At 44.9% G+C, this 13,023-nt stretch overlaps 1 protein-coding gene across 1 annotated transcript in view; it reads right to left on the reverse strand.

Moving 5' to 3' along the window:
- The window catches only part of wnt6b (wingless-type MMTV integration site family, member 6b), a gene marked incomplete at its 3' end in the record, with an annotated part of 36,415 nt that overhangs the window by 20,467 nt on the left and 2,925 nt on the right, over positions 1 to 13,023 (reverse strand). The window contains exon 2 of the mRNA XM_079732716.1: positions 5,166 to 5,386. Coding sequence (XP_079588842.1) covers positions 5,166 to 5,386 — 221 coding nt within the window. The remainder of the gene's footprint in view (positions 1 to 5,165; positions 5,387 to 13,023) is intronic.

A 13,023-nucleotide genomic window follows, 5' to 3' on the forward strand; every position in this document is an offset into this window, starting at 1 on the left:
TCTAGGACTAAAAGGGAAACACAAGCTTGAAAGCCGTTGGAGTTCCATACCACATGTAGTTGTCGGATAGATGCCGAACTTACCTGTTTTCTGTGTAAAACCTGGGGGAGGCAAAGGCGGAGTAAGGACCATCCATCGTGACCACATCTTACCTATCGGGCAGTCTGTCAGGATACCAGTTGATCAAGCATGTGACGAAACCCCTGTGAGACCAAGACACGTTATACCAGAACTAGACAAAGATATCAGAACATGGGGCAAAGAGAAGAAGTCCCAGAGATGACAGGTTCCTCGTCTGATGTGGAGTGTGGCCAGTCTCGTAGACCATACCGAGAGTATCTGGAAAGCCTACTGAAGAGGAGAGAAGTGTCAGATCGAGTCTCTGTCAGCTCAGAATATGAAGACGCTATAGATCCAAGTCCTGTCCAGTTAGCTGAAGAGCTGGAGGCCGACAGAGAAGACGAAGGAGGTAATGCAGAGTTGGACTCCTATGATTCCAAAACAGATCTGGATGCTAGAAGATATGTTGGCATTGCACCAAAAGAAAAACTGAGCTCTAAAACAGAAGTAAATAGAGCACTTAGACCGAGAACAACTGAAAAAAGACGAGTAAAACCAGTATTAAGACTTACTTATGATGAACCTGGAAAGGCCAGTGAGCAACCAGTTACCATAGTTCATAGAGGCATTATCATCAAGCTAGGTAAACACTAGTTCATCCTTAGTTCACGATAGGAACTTATAGTTCTGCTTTACAATAGTTTACTTTATACAGTAGTTGTAATGTTGGGAGTGTGTTTTATGTCTTATGAGGACATTTAGACATTTAGTAAGGGGAGGATGTAGCCCTATGGAAATTTAGGGTATTTTCTTAACATTTAGTGCATTAATTAACATTAGAGAGAGTGATCTCTTACACACAAAAGAATTCAGGAGCGCAACTCAATATCCATAGCTAAGGGCAGCTAGGGGCGCTACACACAAAATAAATGATCCCTTTAATAACATAGTTAAATAAATTTTGGTTAAACTTAAACTATACTACAGTATATATATAGGTTAAACTTAAACTATACTACAGTATATATTTGTATAATTGCATGCACAAACCAGATAATTTACCTCAGAGGCTTCAAAACGTAGAAGCACTATGGGGTTAAGTTATAGACGGAAAGGAATTCATGATGAGCTAGCTAGCGGATCCACTTGCCTTTCTTTCCTTTCTCCCGTGTCATTCATTATTCTCATTTCCCTTAATCTCAAATAAGGTGGGACTTGATGCGCCATCCCATTGCTGCTGGGTTGCTGGGATCGAGTGTTCATATGGAATACCCCTAATGAAAGCTTGAAGTTCGGGTATATTTCTGCTTTAAAACTAGCCCCCTGGGTATAGGCTGAACTCCATCTAATGTGGGTCGAGTGACCTCACCCCATCTCAGTATCAGAGCTTTCTGAGACCGCTTTCAGGGATTGGAACAAATTGACGGCTATTCTTCAATACAATGGAGCACTCGCATCTGGATAAACATCGGGATGAAAGTTGCAATAAACATTGGGATGGACAACGGGAGAAATGTTTGCATTGCTGCCCGGAGCAGGTTCAGGCATACAATTTCTTCATTGTTCTTTTTAATTTTATGACCATACTGAAAATAAACAAACTAGGTAAGACCATTGGTTTAGTGCCACATTGAACCAGGGGGTCTTAGTTAAGCTCAGTGTACGATAAAAGAGCTAAAGGTAAAAACTGCATACCAAAAATCACAACAGACATAATAGGGACTCAAAGGTTATTGTCCCCAACCCAATCTTTATGTACACCAGCTAGTTATTATAATGAGGTATCATCTAAACACTTATACATCTCTGGTCTGTCGGCCAGACCGGGACGTCATGTGACCAATAAGTACTTAACTTCACTGCAAAGAATTACAGTGCCTGTCTGGTATGAGTTATGGAGATTGACTGCCAAGACCAAACCTCCTTCACTGTGCCCTGTCGGAAAGTGTCTTGACTTGTCTTGGGGAACAGAACACACTGGGTCTGCACCACTCTAGTGCTATTTCACTCATTACTGTGGTGTCTGGATCAGGAACATTCAGAATATTGAGACATTTATTTAAAATACATATTGTTGCTATTTCTTCTTATGACCAGTTGCTGCCGTGATTAGCTACAGGTTTATTTTATTTGTATTTTGCTGTTCTTTATCCTGAAAGGAGATGCAGGAAGGGACGTGTGCTGTTGAACGGTTTTTAAAGCGTTAACTGAGGTCATTCATTGAAGCTGCAACATGAAGTTAAAACCCAAATACCTGAGAACATCTGCTGTCCTGCAGGTGATGCCTCCTCCACCACGAGGAGCTGCTCTGTTGTTTGTTGACCAAACTAAACCCTGTCAGGGCGGCCGTCAAGGGCCCCTCCATCGACCCCCAGGCACGCACACAGCGTTCTATGAACTCACATCGCGCAACACAACTGACAACCCAGCTCATTGGAACTGGCATGCCACTCTGCAGTCGCTTTATTACTAACTTCAAAGCGCTGGAGGAAGATGTTAAGGAGATCCGAGGAGAGATGTTGGGGGAGAGGAAGAACCAAAAAAATGAGAGGCAATTTTAGATTATCATGTTGAGCACACACACACAGACACACACAGACATGCATGCACGCACGCACGCACACACACACACACACACACACACACACACACACACACACACACACACACACACACAGACACACACTGAGTGATGCTGGGAAGAGAGAGCCAGTCAAGTGTGAAGATGTCTGATGTGGAAACACAACAGCTGCCCTTGTGTGTTGGAGCGCCATCACAGAGGGGGATCCCACCGCATGTTGACGCTCGGCCCGCCCAGTGTGGTCGCCAGGTCACGGGTTCAGACGTCCTTAAGTCAAGATGTCGGCAGAGGGAGGGAGATGACCATCATGTTCTAGAGCACGGTGGAGGAATGGTGGGAACCGCCATGAACATTCAAAAGAAAGCTTCTGGGAACAGAGAACATGTTCTCCCAGAGTGCCACCCTCACCAGAGCACCACCCTTCTACCCTAGAGCACCACCCTACTCCTCTAGAGCACCACCCTCCTCCTCCAGAGCACCACCCTCCTCTAGAGCACCACCTTACTCCTCACGAGCACCACCCTCCTCTAGAGCACCACCCTCCTCTAGAGCACCACCCTCCACCAGAGCACCACCCTCCTCTAGAGCACCACCTTACTCCTCCAGAGCACCACCCTCCTCTAGAGCACCACCCTCCTCTAGAGCACCACCTTACTCCTCCAGAGCACCACCCTCCTCTAGAGCACCACCCTACTCCTCTAAAGCACCACCCTACTCCTCTAGAGCACCACCCTCCTCTAGAGCACCACCCTACTCCTCTAACGCACCACCCTACTCCTCTAGAGCACCACCCTACTCCTCTAACGCACCACCCTACTCCTCTAACGCACCACCCTACTCCTCTAGAGCACCACCCTACTCCTCTAGAGCACCACCCTCCTCTAGAGCACCACCCTACTCCTCTAACGCACCACCCTACTCCTCTAGAGCACCACCCTACTCCTCTAAAGCACCACCCTACTCCTCTAGAGCACCACCCTCCACTAGAGCACCACCCTCCACTAGAGCACCACCCTCCTCTAGAGCACCACAGCCCTCCACCAGAGCACCACCCTCCTCCTTCAGAGCACCACCCTGCTCTAGTGCACCACCCTGCTCCAGAGACAGTCAGAGTCTCCCCTGGCTTGGCCCCTTCAGCAGGGATTCAGTGTCTCTGCTCCACCAGGGCTGGAGGGGACGGAGGAGTCCAACTCATCAGGGTTCAGCAGTTCATAGTTTAAACCTACACTACATCATGTTGGTACTGCATACACCCAGTACTGAGTACTCAGTTCAACTCAATATCTGAACTGGTTCAGATATTGATATTGATATTGAAATTTCTCAAGAAAGAACAGGTCCATCCATCCAGGGAATTTGTTTCCACGAATGGTTTTATTCTGGTCCATTCTCCCCTCCCCCCCATGGGAAAGAGTAACTGTGGTCTGTACCTTGTACTTAATCCACGTGAGGCTACTTAGGGCAGGTTTAATGTGTTACCAAAGTTTCATATGGTTGAATAATTTGTTCATGTTTAAATGTTTTCATAGTTTCCTTTATGTCCTTTAAGTCCTTGAATAAATAGGTAAATTTTAATAATCTAAGATAAGACTTTCAGTGTAATCCAGTATTTGTAAGGACAGCGACTAGCCTCGACAAGTTCTAATGATTGGAAACTGGATCTTAATTCCCATGACTTGGCTATAACGTCATAATCTCAGGGTTGTTTGTTTCTCTACTTGATAATGTGGTTTGTTTCAACAAACAAATTCAAATTCCCAAACTTTACAGAGAAAATGTAAGGTTTAGTAGACAGGACTGTTTTTAACGGATAAAATGGTTTGAATAAATGAGTGACTGCTGCCCATCTTGTCAACATTAGAAGATGCACTAGTGAGGCTTTCTGACCGCCGCTGGATTTAGAATCTACTTAATGTAAAATTAAGCAAAATTTGTTTCTGAATCTTAGAAATAAATAGTGATAGATCATAAACATATTATGTAGAATACACCTCCAATAGTGATATATTAGATACATATTATGTAGGTCCTAGGATACAACTCCAATAGTAATATATTATTCAGGATATAACTCAAATAGTAATATGTTATGTATGATGTAACTCAAATAGTGATACATCATGTAGGATAGAAGTCAAATATTGATATATTATGTAGGATATAACTCAAATAGTGATATATTTTGTAGGACACAAGTCTTATAGTGATAAATGATTAGGATTTATCTCAAAAAGTGATATATTATGTAAAATATGTAGGATATAACTAAAAAGTGATATATTATGTAGAATATATAAGATATAACTCAAAGTTCGAATGATGTAAATTATTGATGTAAAGTGTTGATGTAAAGTGTTGATGTAAAGTGTTGATTTAAAGTGTTGATTTAAAGTATTGATGTAAAAATATTTGTGCAAAGTATTTGTGTAAGTACATATGGTAAGTGTTTAACATCTGATTGGCTGGCGTATGGGAGAAGAGGCCCATCACTATGATCATCTTCTTCCACCTTCTTCTAACTCACCTTGCTGCAGCACCTTCCCAAAGTACTTGTTGTGGCTGGTGCAGTTCCAGCGGCGGTAGCGGAACTGGAACTGGCACTCGCGGACCCCCAGCCGTGCGCCCTTGGCCACCTCACTCACGATCTCGGGCTGCGTCTGGCACAGCTCCGCCTGCTTGCCCGCCAGCCGCTTGGTCTTCCGGCAGATGCTGTTGGGGTCCATGACCAGCGGGCTGCCCACCGCCCTGGGGGAGGAGAGACATTCAATACAATCCAGGATTCATCCTTTTTATTAGGGTCATTAGTATGAATAATTTCAAGGTTTTGATTTTGACTAAATATAATTAATTTCATCCGATCTGTTTTATTACGGGGATTGCCATTTGGTTAGAAAATAACGAGCGGTTGAGCCTTGTGCTGCCAAGGCAGCGCTGCTTGACTACAGTGTACTGCGGCTCTGTGGAGGTCTTCATGTGGTGTTGAAACACCAGGTTGTACTGAAGCCAAGAACCACCGGTCCAGCCGTGAGGCGGGTCTGAGCTCCAGACACAGACCTCCTGCCCGCTGGGGCTGCTATGGGCCAGGCCTACTGGCTGCTATGAGCCTACTGGCTGCTATGGGCCAGACCTTCTGGCTGCTATGGGCCAGGCCTACTGGCTGCTATGGGCCTACTGGCTGCTATGGGCCTACTGGCTGCTATGGGCCTACTGGCTGCTATGGGCCTACTGGCTGCTATGGGCCAGGCCTACTGACTGCTATGGGCCAGGCCTACTGACTGCTATGGGTCTACTGGCTGCTATGAGCCAGGCCTACTGACTGCTATGGGCCTACTGGCTGCTATGGGCCAGGCCTACTGACTGCTATGGGCCTACTGGCTGCTATGGGCCAGGCCTACTGGCTGCTATGGGCCAGGCCTACTGGCTGCTATGGGCCTACTGACTGCTATGGGCCTACTGACTGCTATGGGCCTACTGGCTGCTATGGGCCTACTGGCTGCTATGGGCCTACTGGCTGCTATGGGCCAGGCCTAGTGGCTGCTATGGGCCTACTGGCTGCTATGGGCCTACTGGCTGCTATGGGCCTACTGGCTGCTATGGGCCAGGCCTAGTGGCTGCTATGGGCCTACTGGCTGCTATGGGCCTACTGGTTGCTATGGGCCAGGCCTAGTGGCTGCTATGGGCCTACTGGCTGCTATGGGCCTACTGGCTGCTATGGGCCAGGCCTAGTGGCTGCTATGGGCCTACTGACTGCTATGGGCCTACTGGCTGCTATGGGCCTACTGGCTGCTATGGGCCAGGCCTAGTGGCTGCTATGGGCCTACTGGCTGCTATGGGCCTACTGACTGCTATGGGCCTACTGGCTGCTATGGGCCAGGCCTAGTGGCTGCTATGGGCCTACTGGCTGCTATGGGCCTACTGGCTGCTAGGGGCCTACTGGCTGCTATGGGCCAGGCCTAGTGGCTGCTATGGGCCAGGCCTACTGACTGCCTCTTCAAGCCACAACTGTATTGCTCGTAGTAACAGAAGTGTATAGTGCCGTCCTGATGGCCAGGATAGAGTTGAGTGGCAGGTAGTGGGGAACCCATGGATGGCTTTGGCTCCGTTTAACAAACAGACCCAATAGGACCGTTTGATAAAGAGACATCCGATTGGCTGAATAAATGGAGGATCCATTTTCACATTTCAAGTGTATATTGAAAATAAATGCCTTGTACAATTTAATTATTTATCCGTAGCTTCAATGTTTAACATTATGTGGCATTGTTTGGGTCAAATAATATTTTACATATAAAAGTAAATAGAGCAAAGAATAGAGTCAAGAATATTAAAGAAATTCCAACCCTCATATGGACTTGACTCTACTTGAAAGTACCAAAGGAAACGTTTTAGTAAGTTTGTAAATATTAATATTTATTTATGTTATAACACTCAACTCAAGTCATCCATCTTGCCTCTGATTATATTCTGACAAAAAGTGGGGGAAGTCTCAAAATAGAAAACAGATACATGGGAGATAAAAGCCAGGCAGTTTCTACATTTAGCCTGAATATCCTCACATCATCATCCTTCTGTCTCCACTGTTTGGGTTAATACGCCAAAAGAGCACTCTTACTGGTTGCTGAAGCTTCACACACACACACACACACACACACACCGACACACACACACACACACACACAGATCCCCCCTCCACACACACAAACACATACACACACCAGAGCCCCACAAACCCCACAGGCACATACACTGTCTCACAAACACACACACACACCGATCCCCCCTCCACACACAGGCACACAAACAGACACCACAGCTTCACAAACCCAGGCACACACACTGTCCCATACACACACATACACACACGCACACACACACACAGACACACAAATATAGACGAAGACAAAGAATGATTGTCATCAATCTAAAAGCATTCATATTACAGAGTTTATCTAATTGAATAACATCACTATTTATTATAGTCCAATCTCAGCTGCTCTAAGCCAGTGGTGTGATTCCGACTTGGACACATCCTAATTTCTGAAGTTATCCATCATAGCGGGGAGCATCGATTATTGTCAGGAATTTCTTATAATCAATAACAATAATGTAATATGTCCACAGATGAAGAAGGACTGCTGTAGAATGTAAAGTTGTGAGAACCTGATATTATAGTAAATTAATTCATATAGACACACCCTTAACACACACACCCACACCCACACACACACACACAACCACAAACACACTCACACCCAAAGACACCGAAGTATGTACCCAGACACAGGGATTGTATTGGAAGCGTCTCCATAGCAACGCCCCTGGTCCTCGGGGCACATGTAAGTGGGAGTTCTGTGGCAGAGACACAGTAAATATATGAAGCAGGTAGAGGCGGGACACTTAGCAACACACCTTTTATCTGCACAACCCCTGATTATAAACCTCTATCATTGGAGGGAGACTGAGGTGAGGTGTGTGTATGTGAGTGGGTGTGTGTGTGTATTAGAGTGTATGGCTGTGCATGCATATGCTTGGGTGTGTGAAAAAGGAGAAGAATATAGTAATTATACATATTTGTGTGTGTGTGTGTGTGTGTGTGTGCGTGTGTGCGTGCGTGTGTGTGTGCGTGTGTGTGTGTGTGTGTGTGTGTGTGTGTATGAGCAGCCCACTAGGTCTGGTCCTGATTCTACAATGGGAGAGTCGTAAAACCAGTCAGCACTCCGCAACCAGTCTTCGGTTATTGTCACAAAGACTTGGAAAGAGCTGGAGGCATTGAGAAAGTGTCTGGGTGTGTGTGTATGTGTGTGTGTGTGTGTGTGTGTGTGTGTGTGTGTGTGTGTGTGCGTGTGTGTGTGTGTGTGTGTGTGTGTACGTGTGTGTATGTGTGAGTGAGAGAGAGAGATAGAGAGAAAGAGAGAGAGAGAGTGAGAGAGAGAGAGAGAGAGTATGTTCTGAGTGTGTGTATGTGTGTGTGTTTGTGAGTGCGTGCATGTGTGTGTGTGTCTTTGTCTGTGTGTGTGTGTGTGTGTAGCTTGGTGGGTGTGTGTGTGTGTGGGTGGGTGGGTTTGTGTGTGACTTAGCGTGTGTGTAACAGAGAATGGACGAATGCCAAAATAACATTTCCTCAAGCTATGTCTTTAAAAACAAAAATTTGAGGACGAAGATGAAGTCATGATAGTCAAAAAAACAAGGACCATTGAGTCATTCTGAAATACATGTAGTGCAGTGTTTGATATTAGATAACTTTAAGGCTTTTTTTTTTACATACACAATTCCTTCTCAGCCTTGTTGAAGCATTGAACATAATAACTTCTTTGGTTTGTGATTCATGGCCAGTTAGAAAGTCAGGCAATCCACTCTCCTTAAAAAAGTTTCAAGCGCCAGTGAACTTTTCGAATAGTCATATTATGCATGTATTGTTTTCCTGCTGTAAATTTTTATTTTGCACATTAAATGGTCAACCTCAATTATAATTACCTGGAGATATAAATGAATTGAAGGACACTACACAACCCCCACCAAGAATAATTGTATATAAATCTGCCTTAGTGTTATAGTTGTGTGTGTTATTCATGCTGAGGTACAGAAAATAACGATAGAAACGATAGAGCCAATGCAGTGTTGACAGAAGCCAACTTGAAACTGCTTTGAAACTGAAGAGATTTGAAAATTGGACAATTGGATACATCGGTACTTCACATTAAGGCTTTTGTGTAGTAAAAACGATTTTCCGTACCATCATTAAAATAACAAAACAAAAATAATTGTCTTAAAAACCTTAAAGATTGAACGTGAATCCATTCAAAACCGTTGAAGATGACAGTCAACAGGTGTTTTCAACGGCATGTTTCAAGCAGGAGCGTAGGTCAGCTTCAAGAGGTGAATATCTATAATACACAGAGTCGAAGAGGAGGTATGGTAAAGCAGATCATAAGACTATCCTGGTTTTAACAGCGACTGTCGTTTTCTGTATTTTTTTTTACGTTTTCTCTCTCTTTCCTTCTGACATAATTTGTCTTTTATCAACTAGCTCCTACTCCTTTTTTTTTAAAAAAATTGTAACGATAAAACAAATTGTATTTCTTTCACATTTTGAAGATGTGTATGTTTCTGTTAACACTTGATTTGATGCAGATTCTAGAACGGGGCTGAATCCTGATTTAACGCACAAGGTCAAATGCTCCCCTGAACTCAGGTATCACTCTCTATGTCTCTCCATCTCTCTCCTTCTCGCTTGCGCTCCCTCCCTCCCTCCCTCCCTCCCTCTCTCTCTCTCTCCTCTATCTTTCTCTCTCTAAATCACTCTCTCTTTCCCTCTCTCTCTCCTCTCTTTCTCTCTATAGCTCTCTTTATCTCTCTCTTTCTCTCTCTCTTACTCTGTCTTGTGCGCTTATCAGCTTTTTGCTTCTGCTGTTTTATAGAAAAACAAATCAATTTCAATGGAAGATTTATTTATTTTAGAAGATGCATAACTTCATAAACTAACCCATTGGATAGACACTTACACACACATCACTCACACACCAAAAATATGATCCAAATCCGATGAGAAAACCTTACTGCCAAATGTGCAGCCACCAATCAAGATACAGATCTCAAGAGGAGATAGTAACTGAACTCATTAAGTCCTAAAGACGGTCACTGCACACTTTAAATCAGACAAAAGAACACAGTTCACTGCAAGCTTAGTCCGACGGCGACTTATCTATCAAAAATAGCTGCAGACCAGTATATGATAGTGAGTGATTAAAACCTGATCAAAAACAGACTTCATCAAAATGCTGGCAGTTTTGTAGTCCGACTGCATCAGCCCAACAATCTGATCTCAGATAAGATCAGATGAAGCAGACATCAGGTATTAATTAACATCCTTACTGAATGTTTTCAGTGACTTTGAGTTAGAATTACTTCATGGTTTCATATCTTGATATGCTGGTGCATTGATTCTGTCAAATAGAGGATTCAATGTTTTTGAATGTATATAATTATCTTTATTAATATTGCTGTGATTAGAGGAAGGAAAATGCCCTCATAATAGCATAATTCCTATACTAAATCGATATTATAAATATTAAACTAAACATACTATGCATTGCTATGTATTACCTAACTATATATATATAATTTTGTTGCCATTTGTCAACATGCGTTAACAATCTTTTTCTTTTAAGTTAATTCGCCAGCATGATGGCGTCCAATGTGGGCAACACTGGCCAGCGAACGCTACACACACACGCACACACACACTCCTTTTTTCTTTCAACCCGCAAGACACTGAAACGTGAAACCAGATGAAAAAAAGGTGAGGTTTGGAATCCAGGTCTGCAGCATGGGGTGGTTCTGGATGGTGTATGAAGAGTACAGAGTTGGGTCGCAGGGGTCGGGGGGGGGAGGGGGATTAGACCATGGGTGCTCGGAGCGACATCAGGTTTCATATCGGGATCACACGGCACCATAGAAGAAGAGCTGCACTGTACCGGGCCCTCTCTCTCTCTCTTTTTGGTCTTTTTTTCTCTCCTCTCTCTCTCTCTCTCTCTCTTACTCCGCCCACGAACGAGTGAATTTCATCTCTACTTAATCCCTCAAGTATGCCGGCAGAAGGAGACAGTCACGACAAGCACACGTCCTGGAGGTGGGAGAGAGAGAGACATTTAACGAGAGGGAGGGAGGGAGGGAGGGAGAGACAGCGAGAGAGACATTTAACGAGAGGGAGGGCGGGAGGGAGGGCGGGATGGAGGGAGAGACAGAGAGAGAGACCAAGAGAGAGCCAGAGAGAGAGACAGAGAGAGAGAGATACTAAGAGAGAGAGAGACAGAGCGAGAGATAGAGAGAGAGACAGAAAGACAGACAGACGACAGAGAGACAGAGAGAGACCAAGAGAGAGAGTGAGACAGACAGACAGACAGACAGACAGACAGAGAGAGACCAAGAGAGAGAGAGAGAGCCGAATAGGAGGTATTTTAAATATTTTGTTAATTAATTTAATAGGAACAAAATATGAATAGTTGTTCAAATATTCAAAGAGGAGGAGGAAGAGTTGCGAAGCAAAACAATAATAGAATCGAGACAGAATGAAAACAGAGCGACAATGTTTCGCATTAAGGGATGTAATTCCTAGCAGAGAGTTCTAATGTGTACCAGGACTAAACACTTCATCCAATCATTTCTGCATGACACTGTAGAAATCAATCCAGTTTCGCAGGCTTCCAATTGCACAGTTAGTTCCCTGGCCCGGCGCAACTGTTTCAGTCTGCTGTGTTGTTGGTCCACTCACACTGGCTGTCACTCACACTGGCAGAGATAAAGACACACTCATAGACAGCACATACTCACACACTGAACTACGCACACACAAAGTCAGTCACGCATACACATACACACACATAGACACACATACATGCAAATACACACACAGGTCACATACATAGAATAATGTGCACACAAACTGAATAACCCACACACAAATTCACGCATGCACACACACACACACAAACTGAATAACACATATACAAACTCATACACACACACACACACGCACACACACACACACACACATACATACAGACACTTCAGTTGGCTGACTGTGCCAACCCAAGTGCTCATTGAGTGTTTATCGGGTCCATCTCTCTCTCTTGATTAAACATCTAGCTGAGAGAGCAGATAACATCGCTCTCCTTCTGCTGATGATTCAGGCTGCAGACCCTCTATCTGGCCCTGTCTATGTGTGTGTGTGTGTGCGCATGTGTGAGGGCGTGTGTCTGTGGTGTTGTGTGTGTGTCAGTCTCCACATTTGTGTGCTTGTATCGTTGACGGGCCATTGACGGGCATATGTAGCTGGATTCAGGAGAGCAGCTATCTAACCATGAGCGGGTGACGCACTCAGAGCCTACTCACGCTCACACACACACACAAGGCCGGGCGGCGCGCACACCTGTGACTTCATGATCCAAGGGGCTTGATGCCATGGTGGAACTATGAAACACACACACACAGGCAAACGCACGCACTCGCGCACACACACACACCCACACACTCGGGCACACATGCATACACATAAGCACACACACACGTGCACACACCAAAACACACACACACACAAACGAGCACAGACACACAAACGAAAGCACCTAGGCACAGACATACGTGCGCACACACAACACACACACACACACACACACACACACACACACACACACACACACACACACACACACACACACACATAGATGGCCCTCCTGAGTGGGGAACAGAGCGAAGACATTCCGAGCTCCTCGGGGCTGGGCTGCTCTCTCTGCTCTCAGGCCAAATGATTAGAGCAGCTAATCAGCCCCGGCTCTGAAAGGACAGCTATCTACCAGCGTTTCATCTCACCCACTCCTCTTCTC

The sequence above is a fragment of the Pollachius pollachius genome (assembly GCF_949987615.1).
Source record: "Pollachius pollachius genome assembly, chromosome: 3".
NCBI classification, from domain to species: domain Eukaryota; kingdom Metazoa; phylum Chordata; class Actinopteri; order Gadiformes; family Gadidae; genus Pollachius; species Pollachius pollachius.